The sequence below is a fragment of the Ceratotherium simum genome, chromosome 31, assembly GCF_057802395.1.
Source record: "Ceratotherium simum simum isolate JZ-2026a chromosome 31, ASM5780239v1, whole genome shotgun sequence".
Lineage (NCBI taxonomy): Eukaryota > Metazoa > Chordata > Mammalia > Perissodactyla > Rhinocerotidae > Ceratotherium > Ceratotherium simum.
Genome location: NC_141930.1, coordinates 33,803,309 through 33,817,015, shown reverse-complemented (window position 1 = coordinate 33,817,015; position 13,707 = coordinate 33,803,309). Strand labels below are relative to the sequence as shown.

At 32.1% G+C, this 13,707-nt stretch overlaps 1 protein-coding gene across 5 annotated transcripts in view; it reads left to right on the top strand.

The window, feature by feature from the left end:
- The window catches only part of SNTG1 (syntrophin gamma 1), a 334,797-nt gene extending 321,649 nt beyond the window's left edge, over positions 1-13,148 (top strand). For all 5 annotated transcript variants that reach the window (XM_087420584.1, XM_087420581.1, XM_087420583.1 and 2 more), the window contains one exon: positions 10,398-13,148. In XM_087420584.1, coding sequence (XP_087276710.1) covers positions 10,398-10,556 — 159 coding nt within the window. In that variant the 3' untranslated portion in view covers positions 10,557-13,148. The remainder of the gene's footprint in view (positions 1-10,397) is intronic.
- The last annotated feature ends 559 nt before the right edge of the window (positions 13,149-13,707 follow it).

Here is a 13,707-nt window from a genome sequence, read left to right as displayed (position 1 = left end):
TGTGTGTGCGTGTGTGTGCGTGTGTGTGTGTGCGTGTGTGTGTGCGTGTGCGTGTGTGTGCGTGTGTGCGCGCGTGTGTGTGTGCGTGTGTGCGTGTGTGCGTGCGCGTGTGTGTGCGCGTGTGCGTGTGCGTGTGTGTGCGCGCGTGTGTGTGCGTGTGTGTGTGCGTGTGTGTGTGATTTACATACTGCTTGTCTTATCTGAGATTCTACTTAAAGTTATTGATTGGATTAGGAGAAGGCATCTGTGATGAAGGAGACACTGGACAGCATGTGTCTTTACTTTGAAAGAGCTTCTCCACCAGGGGGAATCGCTGGGGATTCTGAACCAGCTTTACTTCTCACTGAGCATTTTTTCTCCTTGTACATAATTTATTTTTCAAGTCTCTTATTTTCTCCATATGATATTGAATTCTATTTACCCATGAATGTTAAGAGTCCAAAACATTCTTTTTTAACTTGGTAAACTATAAAACTTAAATTGGCATCTTTTAGGTAAAGCAAATATATTAACTGCCTCGAACATGTCCAGGGTGTAATGTGTTTTTTTTGACAAGAATCACCATTTACCTATAGAAGAAATGTAATTATATTTTTTATTTAATTGATATAAGTAAAAATATTTTGAAAATTAGAATTTTAGGACTAAAGATACACTTGAAAACATTTTCCAAGAAAGTAAAGTAATTTAAAATACAGGGTATAGTGACAAGGTATTCTGTTATCTTCTCTTAATAAAGAAATAGTAGCAAAAATTACAATGATCATGAAAGCACTTGAAAATGGAAAAAATAAACTGAATTTTGACCTAAAAAATTATTTGATTATGAAAACAACTGCCATAGAATTGTTATGAAGCTGTACATATTAGAGTCCTTTGCCTTTACATTGGGATTAACTGTTTAAATTTAGGTCTAACCATGCTCCAGGTGAGTTTCTTAACTGCAACAGTCATGTCTCCTTCAAATTTATGGTTCCAGGTATCCAGTAATTGGCTGGCACATTACCATTCCTAATTAATATTAGAAAAATGGTATAAACTTGATATTAACATATATATGTTTCTTATTTTCTTTAAATTAACTTAAAGGCATTACACAAGACTATTAAACAAGATTACATTAAATCAAGATTATAGAAGTACTTAAGAGACTTTGAAAATAAAGAGCTTAGTATAAATTAAATGAGTTTCTATTTTTATTTACCAAGCCTTGGAATGGAAGTCAGGAGATAGAGGTAAATAATAAACCCATAATCCTAACCACAAAGAGATACAGGCTGTTGTTCTTGGGAACCCATAATGTAGATGAAGAGAGTAAAATGGAAGAATCCACAAACAATAGGTTGGAATCTGGTCTATGCCTGTAAACATCACAAAGCAAATGAATTGATATTTATTGACCACATAAATTTTGCAAATCACTGTATCTTAAGGCATTTTAAGAAATCAAATGTGAATGTGGGTTGGGCTTCCAGAATGGCACAATAAGGTCTTCTGAAATTGTATTTCTCTGGAAAAGCAATGAGAAAACAGTCAAAATTATCAGAGTTAACTTTTTCATAACTCTGGAAATTAACCAAATGTTTGCAATAAATGTAGAACATTTATTAAAAACAAACAGGTAAATTATGGTAAGAACAGAGAGGTTCGTGGCATTTTAATTTGCCCTATTCCTATCACCCTCTCCGGAGCTCCATTATCATCTTGAAAATGAGCAGCCTAGAAAATATGTTAGCTGTGAAAACCAGCAGTCCAGAAGCCACAAATTACAAAAAGTTGTAATTGTTTGATCTGGCAGCTCCTTGGATAGTCCATTTGCAGTGCTTGTAATTACCTGACATGAATCAGACCTTGTTCATTGGAAAAAGCCCTACCCCATGGTATTTGTTGAAAACAATTAGCAGCAGTTTAAGATTATAGCTATCTGAATCGGTGATACCAGTGGTGGCAAACAGGAAGCTAGGGAAAAACTTAAAAAGATCTGAGGAACGAGATATCCGTAAGGGTCTTTGAAAAACTCCAATATATTCCTGAGAACCTAGAAGGACTCATGGGCATGCAGAGCTTTGTGTGTGACCAGAAAAGATGCCCTGAGGTCTCAGCTGTAGCTGCTCTTAACAACCCTGTGAAAGAAGGAAGAAAGGCTTAGAAAGGGTTGTAAACTGCCAGACCATTGAAGGAATATCAAAAAATACACACAGAGCCCCATGGAAAAGTTGGAAGACATTGCTTCAAGTCATTTAGGGAAATATCTGTCAAATCTTTGGGTGACCACCAAGATAAACAAGCAGAGACTCTACTGACCACATTGACAGGAAATCTAGGCTTTTCAGAATTATAAATTACTCCAGGAAGGTCACTAAAAAAAGGGGGGGAGAACAATAACAAACTGTGACAATAGTAGACCCTAGGGCAGGGATGAGAGTCTGATTTCTAGAGTATATTATTGGAAATGTCCAGTTTTAAACAAAAACTATGATACATTCAAAGAATCAAAATTGTGATCTTTATATAAGAAAATAAGCTGTGAGTAGGAACTTTCCCTGAGTAAATCCAGCTATTGGACTTTCTAGACACATTTTTAATTGTCTACCACAAATATGTTCAAAGGACTCAAGGAAGCCATGCCAAAAGCATTAACAGAAAATGTGATGTCTCATTAAATGAAGAATGTCAATGAAGAAATAGAAATAATAAACAGAATCAAGTGAAATCCTATAGTTTAAAAGTGCAATAACTGAAATAAAAAATTCCCTAGAGAAATCCAGTCTAAGGAACCATGAAACAATAAGTAAATAAAATGAATAGATCCTCAGAAACTTATGTGACAGCGTCAAGTGTACCAGCATATGCATAACAGGAATCCTAGGAGATCAGAAAGAATACTTGAAGAAATAAAATGTCTGAAACTTCTCAAATTTGATGAAAAACGTTAACCTACACAACCCAGGAGATCAATGAACTCTAAGGGGGATAAACACAAAAAGAAGCAAACATCATTATTAAACTTTATAAAAGCTCAAAATAGAGACTCTTGAAAGCAGCAAGAGAAAAATGACTGAAACCATATATGGGATCATTAATAAGGGTAACAGGTGATTTCTCATAATAAACCATGGAGGCCAGATGGCATTGAAATGACATATTTCAGTGCTGAAACAAAGATTATCAAACAAGAGTTCTTCCAGGTAAATTCTCCTTTGAAAACGAAGAAGAAATTAAACCATTACTAGATTAAACAATAATAGCAGAATTTGCCACTAGAGATCTGCACTACAGGAAGTACTAATGTTCTTCAGAATAAAATGAAAGGACACTAACTTGAATCCACATGAAGAAATTAAGAACAATATTAAAGGTAACTACATAATTAAATATAATTGACAGTATAAATACATTTTTGTTTGTAATTCTTTTCTTCTCCTAAGACAATTGCCTAAAACAAGAATTACAAAACTGTGTCATTGGGATTGTAATTTATAAAGATGTAATATGTATGGCAATTAATAGCATAAATGAAAGGTGAGGGAAGAGAGGTATTTTGGAACAAATTTTTGAATATTACTGAAATTAAATTGGTATTGAGATGAACTACACATAAAAGAAGGCAGTAATGGAGGAATAAATAAACAAAAAAACTAAGATATATTGTAAACAAAAAGAAAACAATAGACATATTTTACTTTTTGTAAAATGACACTTAAAGTAAATAGATTAAACATTACAAACAAAAGGCAGAGATTAGCAAAATGAAGTTTAAGAAAAGATCCAACTATGTGATATCCTTAAGAAAAATACTTCAGATTTTTTAATTAAACTCTATATTTTTATTTTTATTTTTTTTAATTTGGACAATTATTTTTACTGTACATAATTTAAAAATATACATGACAAAACATGAATTAAAATTTTGTTGATATTTATTTTTAAAGTTTTAAGGACAGTAAAGTGACCGTTTTTATTGAAGTGTAATTTTGATTCACATTTCCTTGATTGGTGGTGCTGAGTCTCTTTTCATGTACTTGTCCATCTGTCTTCTTTTAAAAAATGTCTATTTAGATCTGCTGCCTATTTTTTAATCATATTTTTTTTTGTTACTGAGTTGAATGAGTTCTTTATATATTTTGGATAGTAACCCTTTATCAGATATATGATTTGCAAATATTTTCTCCCATTAGGTAGGTTGCTTTTTCATTTTATTGATGATTTTATGTTCTGTGAAGAAACTTTTAGTTTGATGTAGTCCCACTTGTTTATTTTTGCTTTTGGTGTCAGATCCAAAAAATCATCACCAAAACTTATGTCAAGGAGCTTACCACTTATGTTTTCTTCTAGGAGTTTTATGGTTTCAGGTCTTACGTTCAAGTCTTTAATGCATTTTGTGTATTGTTGTGTATTATTTGTGTATGATATAAGATAGTGGTCTAGTTTCATTCTTCTGTATATGGTTGGCCAGTTTTCCCAACACTATTTATTGAAGAGACTGTCCTTTCCCCACTGTATATTCTTGGCTCCTTTGCTATAAATTAATTGATCATATATTCCTGGGTGTATTTCTGGGCTTTCTCTTCTACTCCATTTGTCTATGTGTCTGTTTTTATGCCAATACCATACTGTTTTTATTTCTATAGCTTTATATTACAGTTTGATATCAGGGAGCATGATGCCTCCAGCTTTGTTCTTCTTTCTCAAGATTGCTTTGGCTGTTTAGGGTCTTTTGTGGTACCATACAAATTTTAGGATTCTTTGTTCTATTTCTCCAAAAATGCCATTGGAACTTGGATACAAATTGCATTGAACTGCAGATTGCTTTTTGTAGTATGGACATTTTAACAACATTAATTCTTCCAATCCATGAGCATGGAATATCTTTCTTTTTATTTGTCTCTTCTTCAATGTCTTTCATCAGTATCTCTTAGTTTTCAGTATACAGGTCTTTCTCCTCCTTGGTTAAATTTATTCCTAGATATTTTATTCTAGTTGATGCAATTTTAAATGGGATTGTTTTCTATTAGTTCATCACTAATGTGTAGAAACACTACAGATTTTTGTATATTGATTTTCTATCCTGCAACTTTACTGAGTTCATTTGTTAATTCAAACAGTTTTTTGGTGGAGTCTTTAGGGTTTCTATATAATATCATGTCATCTGCCTATAGTTTTACCTCTTCCTTTCCCATTTGGATGCCATTTATTTCTTTTTCTTTTCTAATTGCTCTAGCTGGGATTTCCAATACTATGTTGATATAACAGGTGAGAGTGAGCACCCTTGTCTTGTTCCTGATCTTAGAGGAAAAACCTTCAGGTTTTCAATATTGAGTATGTTAGCTGTGGGCTTCTCGTATATGACCTTTATAATGTTGAGGTACACTCCTCTTATACCCACTTTATTGAGAGTGTTTATCATAACTTGACGTTGAATTTTGTCAAATTATTTTTCTGCGTCTGTTGAGATGATCATATGATTTTTATCCTTCATTTTGGTAACGTGGTTTATTGCATTGATTGATTTGTGGATGCTGAACGATCTTTGCATCCCTGGAATAAATTTCACTTGATCATGTTATATGATCCTTTTAATGTATTGTTGAATTCAGTTTGCTAATATTTTGTTCAGGATTTTTGCATCTATATTTGTTAGAGATATTGGCCTGTAATTTTCTTTTCTTGTGCTGTCTTTATCTGGTTTTCGTATTAGAGTAATGAGTTCAGAAGTGTTTCCTCTTCTATTTTTGGAAGAGTTTGAGAAGGATTGATATTAATTCTTCTTTGAATGTTTGGTAGAATTCACAAGTGAACCCACCTGGTCCTGGACTTTTATTTGTTGGGAGGTTTTTGATTACTCATTCAATCTCCTTACTAGGAACTGGTCTGTTCAGATTTTCTATTTCTTCATGATGCAGTCTTGGAAAGTTGTATGTTTCTAGGAATTTATCCATTTCTTATAAGTTGTCCAATTTTTTGGCATATAATTGTTCAATGTAGTATCCTTTGTATTTCTGTGATATCAGTTGTAATATCCTCTTTCATTTCTGATTTTATTTATTTGTGTCCTCTCTTTTTTTTTCTTGGTAAGTCTAGTCAAAAGATTGTCAATTTTTGTTTATCTTTTATAAAGAACCAGCTTTTTTTTAATCGGTCTTTCCTATGGTCTTTTTAATCTCTATTTCATTTATTTCCACTCTGATCTTTGTTATTTCCTTCCTTGTACTAACTTTAGGCTTTGTTTGTTCTTTTTCTAGTTCCTTGAAGTGTGAAGTTAAGTTGTTTATTTGAAATTTTTCCTTTTTTCTCAAGGTAGGCCTGTATCACTATGAATTTTCCTTTTAAAATTGTTTTTGCTGCAACCCATGAGTTTTGGTATGTAGTAGTTCCATTTTAACTTTTCTCAAGGTATTTTTTGATTTCCCTTTTGATTTCTTTGTTGATCCATTGGTTTTTCAGTGGCATGTTGTTTAAACTCCACATATTTGTGAATTTTCCAGTTTTCTTCTTGTAATTGATTTTTAGTTTCATACCATTGTGGTCAGAAAAAATGCTTGATAGGATTTCAGTCTTCTTAAATTTATTGGCTTCTTTTGTGACTTAACCTATGATTTATCCTGGAGAATGTTCCATGTGCACTTGAGACAAATGTTTATTCTGTTGCCTTTGGTTGGAATGTTCTGTATATATCTATTAAATTCATGTGGTCTAATGTGTTATTTAAGGCCAATGTTTCCTTATTGATTTTCTGTCTGGATGATCTATCCATTGACGTAAGCAGAATACTAAAGTCCTCTACTATTATTGTATTGTTGTCTATTTCTCTCTTTAGCTCTGTTACTATTTGCTTTATATATTTGTGTGCTCCCTAATTTCTTAAACATTGGAAAAACATTCTTGATTTCACCTATTGATCCATTTCTTTGCTCATTTAAGGAAAAAATAACAAGACTCCTCTACAGGGTTGTTATCTATATTCACTATCTAATTACTTTCTACTTAATTACCTATGAGCCCATTTCTATGAGCCTTTCCTTCCACTTTTCCATAAAAACTTCTGTTGTCAAGGATATAAATGACCTCCATGTTGCTAAATCTAATGATCAATTTCCAGTTGTCATTTTACCAGGATCTGCTTTTCTCTCTCACTTTCTTGGCAACTACTGTTCTTTTTTCTTTGCTGGTTCTTCTCCATCTTTCCCACATTTTTATACTGTAGGATCCCAGGAATGAGTCTTTAATCCTTTTGTCTACATACGTTCCACACCTTGATCTTTTCATTCAGACCACAGCTTTATGTGTCACCTGTATGCTGATAGATCCTAAATTTTTATACCAAACCCTGATTTTTCCCTTAAGCTTACACTAATATATACAGCTATCTACTTACACCTTGTATGTCTAATATGCTCTCGAATGTAACACATCTAAAACCAAAATTTTGATCTTTCATGCCAAACCTACTTTTCCCACAATTTCTCTACTTTAGTAAACAATAACTCTCTCCTTCCAGTTTCTCCACTAGAGATCTTTCAATCGTTCTTAATTCAACCTTACTTTCAAATCCCACACCTTTATTAAAAAACTTTATAAGCTCTCTCCCTTCTTTGAATCTTATTCCCAAACAACTCATTCTCAATAGTGTAGCCAGAATTATCATTTTAAGACTTATGTCAATCCCTGCCACTTCTCTGCTCAAAAATCTCCAATGGTTTTCCATGTCACTCAGAGTAAAAGTCATAAAGGGCCCAAATGGCACTGTAAATTCTGGCCTGTGTTATTTATTTGACATCATTTCCTATTAATTACTCTTTAATTCATTCAATTCCAGCCTTAATAGCCCCTTGCTTTTTCTCAGACTCTCCTAGATTGTCTCTACCTCAGGACCTTTGAAATTGCACTTCTGCCTGGAGTGTTTTCCCACAAACATTGAAATGGTTTGCTCCTTTGTGCCCTTCAGGTTATGCCTACATAGCAATGTGGATGTTCCCATCCCACATTCCCTCCCACACTCTTTGCTCTCTTCTCTGCATTATTTTCTAGGCAGCACTTATTATAATATTCAGAAATATTATATTTAATTTATTTATTTTCTTTTATTTTATGTCCTACCTCTAGGATGTAAGTCCTATCAGGACTTTTTTTTGTCTTTTTTTGCTCACTACTCTATCTTTTCACTGAAAAAAAAAAAAAAAGACTAGATGCATAGTAAGCACTCAATACATATTCATTGAATGAATGAATGGTTAAGTTTTGAAGAGAATTATGTTTGGTGAGATTCTGGGGTTAAGAAGAGCTTTATTACAAAGAGATAGTAAATAACTTGGTGGAAGTCATCTGTGGATGCTCAGTAGATAGATGGACATGTAGGTCTAGGATTCACATTAGAAATGAGTAAAAGAATGCTACTAGTTTATATAGAAGTGATAATTGAAGCCCTAGGAGTGGATATGATTATCAAAGGTGACCGCTGAGGCAGAGGAAAGATGAGTTGACATTGGAATTAAGGGCCAGACTTGAATACATCTCTGCTCTCTGCTTTCTCTTCTAATTACCTATTATTTCCTGTCTACCCCTCACTCCCCTGAAAAAAAGTATAAAAATTTTAAAGTGCTAATCTACATCAAATAATTGACATAATTGACAATGTATGAATAATTGAAAATACTAATATTTCCAAAAATTTCTGTATATTTAGTTATTTGGTTTTTGATAACCAAGATATAATTTCCAATTTAATAAAGATGTGTTGCAATTATTTTTGAGGAAAAGTTGTTATATTTTTGCCTAGTTGCAACATTCAACAATACTCTCCTCTTTACCAAGAATGAATTGCATGGTATTTGTTGTTGTTTTACTTTTTAATAGTACACAGACACATCTCATATTTTCCAAACTATCCCACTCTTTTCATATCTGATGGACTTAATATGGGTTGACACAGTAAGTACTCAAAATCTGCAGGTGAAATAAGCTGGTTTCACAAAGAAGGAAGGGGTATGGGGTTTATTTAAGGAAAGAGTAATCCTGCTGGTTGACCAATAATATATCAGAGTGCCACTGAAGTAGACTGTTAAAAATAAATCTTCTGAAGTAATTATGGTGAAGTAACTAAAATCATTTTAAGATGGAAGCATTTCAGGAAATTAGAATAGTTAAAGTAAATCTTTGCTATTCAATAGAATAAATCAAGATCTGCCTTAGGAAATTGACTATGAAATACTGAAAATTTGAAGGGAATTACTGAGACAGCATAGCAATTTTATCTATGTTGACATAACTATGAATCTATATTGTACTCTATTGTGCTCCTATGGCATGGCCTGAGAAAATACTTCTAAAGTGAGTTATTTTATTTAAATAGAATGCTGGCACGTGGTAGATATTACAATATGACCTAACTGAATGGACATTTTGTATTATTTTCCATTGCTACATACTAATATACATTGCAAAAACTCAGTAATGTGCATATCAACGGTAATTCGCCATTCTTTATTGCAAATATGTAATGAAATGGCAACAACTTTGTCAGCAATTTTGTATAATTTATTACCCTCTAGTTATCCTCTTTGTGATAAGTTTACCCTATAGACTATTAAGCACATAGATGTATGTCTTCTCTCAATCCTCTTGGAATTAAAACATTTTAATGGGACTATTGATGGTTTTTCATAAAAATACTTGTGATGTCAGCTTTTAAAAATCTATCCTGAGCATCGCCTCATGATTTTACAGCTAGTCTGACATCATTTGTGGTTTAAAAGAACTTTTTTCTATTTTCACTGCAACAAATATCATTTGGTTGCCACTGGTAGATGGGCTACAAATTTCCTTAAGTATCCAAATGGGAAAAATATTTCTAAAATTCTGATTAATGGGCTCCAGTTGATTTTTTAAACAACTAAGTACTACAATTAAAATTAACTAAATTTAAAATTATTGCATGGATTATTTTTTGGAACTGAACCATTGGGCTCCTAGCGTCATAAACATTCATATCCCCTTGTTTTCAGTATTTCATATTCAATTTCCTATGACAACTAATAATTTATTCTAGACAACAGTGAGGGGTATTTTTAAAATTATTCTAATCCACATTTATCATTTGAAGTGTGTATAAGGCGATAAAAATACTTTTTAAGTTACTCCCATGTTTCTCTTTATTTATACTTTATCAAGAATAAAATTTTAATCTCTTAGACCATGTTTTGAAGTAAATCTGTAATACATATAAAATTTTCATATTGAATAAAAATGCCTACAGTTTCCACACATTAGATATAAGTGATTCTAGTTAAGATTATTGCACTTGAAAAAAAGTCTAGCTATTATTTAGTTGTTTAGTTATTATCAGTTTTTTAAAGTAATTGATTTTTATGTTATCGGACCCATTTCTCTTTCCCTTTTAGGAGTTGGAATTTTCAAATCTATTTGCTGTTCTTCACTGCATTCATTCATTCTTTGCTGCCAAAGTAGCTTGTTTGGACCCTCTCTTTTTAGGCAGTCAGGCTACTGCTTCTGCTCCTGCCAGCTCTGCTACTACAAGCAAAGCCAAGTACACAACTTGACATACTGAGTTTTGCATTGCCACTTACCATGACTATGTAAACAGAATAAATATATTCATCATTTTAGACACTGGAGAAACCATGATATCACCAAGTCAACAGTGAAGTCAAACTGAAATTTCAGCAGAAAAAAGAAGGTCATTAGGAATCTCAAAAACATTTCTTTTTTGAAAGGCATCTGTGAATAATCCTAAATGAACAGAACAGCTTGTTCTCACTGAGTTGATTTGTACCCATATACTGCTTTCATCAAAAGTGGAAACAAAAGAATGAATGATTCGAAGTATGTAAATACTATAAAAATTGTAAGCTACCTATAAATAAAAATACCAATTACATGGTTATTTCTGTATTTTAGATTATTTTGTATGACAAATACATATTGGACCAGATCATGAACTAATGCCCTATCATTGTATTATGAATAAATAAAGGAGAAAAAAAAATATTGCAGCATGGAGACTAGGATGCAAAAACTCTCATTAAAAAAGAAAGTACTTTAATTTGCTGATTTAGATTTCTCTTGTATTCTCATTCACTGGCACTTCAATTTTGTTTATCTTATCGTAAAATATTCCTAAGAATTGCAAAATGATAATTACATTGACCTATGAAAGACACAATGTGAAAGGGACTATTTCTCCCTTGGACCATGGATGCTAAATGTTTTATTAGCTTCCAGTGTCAAATAAATATGCCAAAATGTGCTAATTTAATTATGAACGATGGAAACATTCACAAACCTCTTGTTCCTTCCTTCATTTAAGGAGATTCATATTTTACCTAATGGGGTTTATTATCAAATTAAGTTTCATAAATTTTCAGTGACCCCCAAAAACTTTATAGAGAAAAAATATCAACAAATGTGTGAGAAACAGTTCTTTGTAATCCTAACCCTACTAGTTAATTGTGGACTGAAATGTCCTCAGACAGCCAGTCTCAAAGCTATTATTTATGTTAGGTAAATGACCTTTGTCCATTTTAGCAATATTTTATGAGAAAATAAGGTGAGATGTGAAAATAAAATTTAAAATTTCTATCTTACCATGTCATAAAAAGTGATTAAATAATGCCAAACGTTGTGGGTTACTTAGGTAGCTTGTCTTAGGAAGGTAAATGTGGAAAGGATGGGAATTTGAAAGCACTGAAAGTGTGTGCTCATGACTTAGGTCCCAGGTATTGCACAGCTATTTGTGTAACGTGGAAATGTTCTCTGTCCTTCACTGCAGCTGTCCTGAGGTCTGCTTTTAAACAATGAGCTGCTTATTAAAAAAGGAAAAAAATTCTTTTTTATTAACACTTGTTTTCCCAACTAAATCAAACATTAGATATTTCCTTGTGAAGATGACCAAGTATCTAATAAGGTGGTTTAATTTTCTTTTTTTAAATAGAAAAAAAAAGTCACTCAAGAAGGAAACAAAAATTATTTGTAAAAAGGACACAAGACCATTATAATTTAAGAAGTTAATATCAAACTATTTCTATAATCATTATAAATTATTAATTCACTTTGCATCTGATTAATTCTTAAACACATTAAATTGAAAAGAAAGAGTGAAGGTTCATAATTGTTCTTGGGCAAGTGTTAAGTTGAATCTAGGACACTTTATTAAAAGAACTATTGCAAATTGGAAAATATACAGTTTTAATATATTTTGACTATAAAGCTAAATACATATCTGTAATTAGGATACCACTGTAGAATTTTTGCTCACTATGTATTGATTAAACACAAGAGTCATTCTAAAATTAGAAGCCCACCCAAAGCAGGCTTCAGTAGGCCACTTTTAAACTTATGGAGAAAGAGTAGATCTAGGTATCTACCCTTAGGATTTTAAGCAGTAGTAGCCAGTTCATTATAGAATCTCAACTACTAACTCGAGTTGTATCTGCGTGTTCCCCACATTGGGGTAACATCTATGTGTCCACGGTGTGATAATCTGGTCTACAGGCAATATGAAATGGGCTAGATAGCTAAAAGAATAAGAAATAGTTTTAAAACTTTATGTAAGTGTAATGTAATCATTAAAAAAAATTAATGTCAGATTTTGTAAATGTTCCAATTAAAAAATACAAAAAGGCAATTTAATTTAATATCCCCTTTGTTATATCGTAATCTTCTAGCCCAAGCTCATGTGTAAGAAAAAAGAAAAGGTGCACAACAGGGTATATATCTCCTTGTACAACACACACACCCATACACACACACACACACACACACACACACACATATATATGTATATATATGATAAAATGCTAAACACAAATTATGTCAGAAAAATATATTTCAAATACATATACTTAATGTACTTTAAATTTACATTGTAAATTGTCATTGAATTAAAATTTATGATATCATTATTGTGTTTATTTTTGATACTATCTATAAAAATAAAAAGCCTAAATTGCTACTTAACATGATTAGTCAAGCGGCCACCTATTGAAAAAATATTATTCTGATTTTCATCACCTAGCAAATAGTATTTAACATTTTCTTTATTATGCAATGACTAGCCATTATCATTTGTTATAACTTGGACTACTTGAATGAGGAAGTTTAGAAATGAAGAAAAATACTCAGATAAATCTCTATTTCTCATGTAATTTAGATTTAGATGCATGAGATTATTCATCAAATTCTAGTTTATTTATACTAGAGCACATTTTAACAGCAGAATGCTTAATTATGTGTTAACCCCCCCAGTGCCTTGGTCTATGTATGTATGTATGTGTGGGTGTGTATATATACACATTATAATATACATACACACACAGAAACACTTTAAAAGGTTCATTATAGTGTACACAGTGCAAACTCAAAGGGATTATATTATAGGTACTTAGGTCAGAGAAGGGAGTTCAAATATTATTTGAAATCTTTGCTAACTACTATAATAATGTATTTTACCTGATAAAGAATACAATTTAAGCTGAAGTCTATTAAGGCAAGGGCATTTTTAATTTGTTATATTGCAACAAGTATTTATTTCAAAAAGACTTTAATAGATAATGTAAGTGTAATGCACACCCCAACATTTACCATTCAACAGTATTTTAAAGGAAGAATAATCACCTAACCATTTCTTGCCCATTTTTCAGGCATGTACCAATTTATAGTTTTAAAGCCTTTGCTCACAGAAGTGTCATTCAG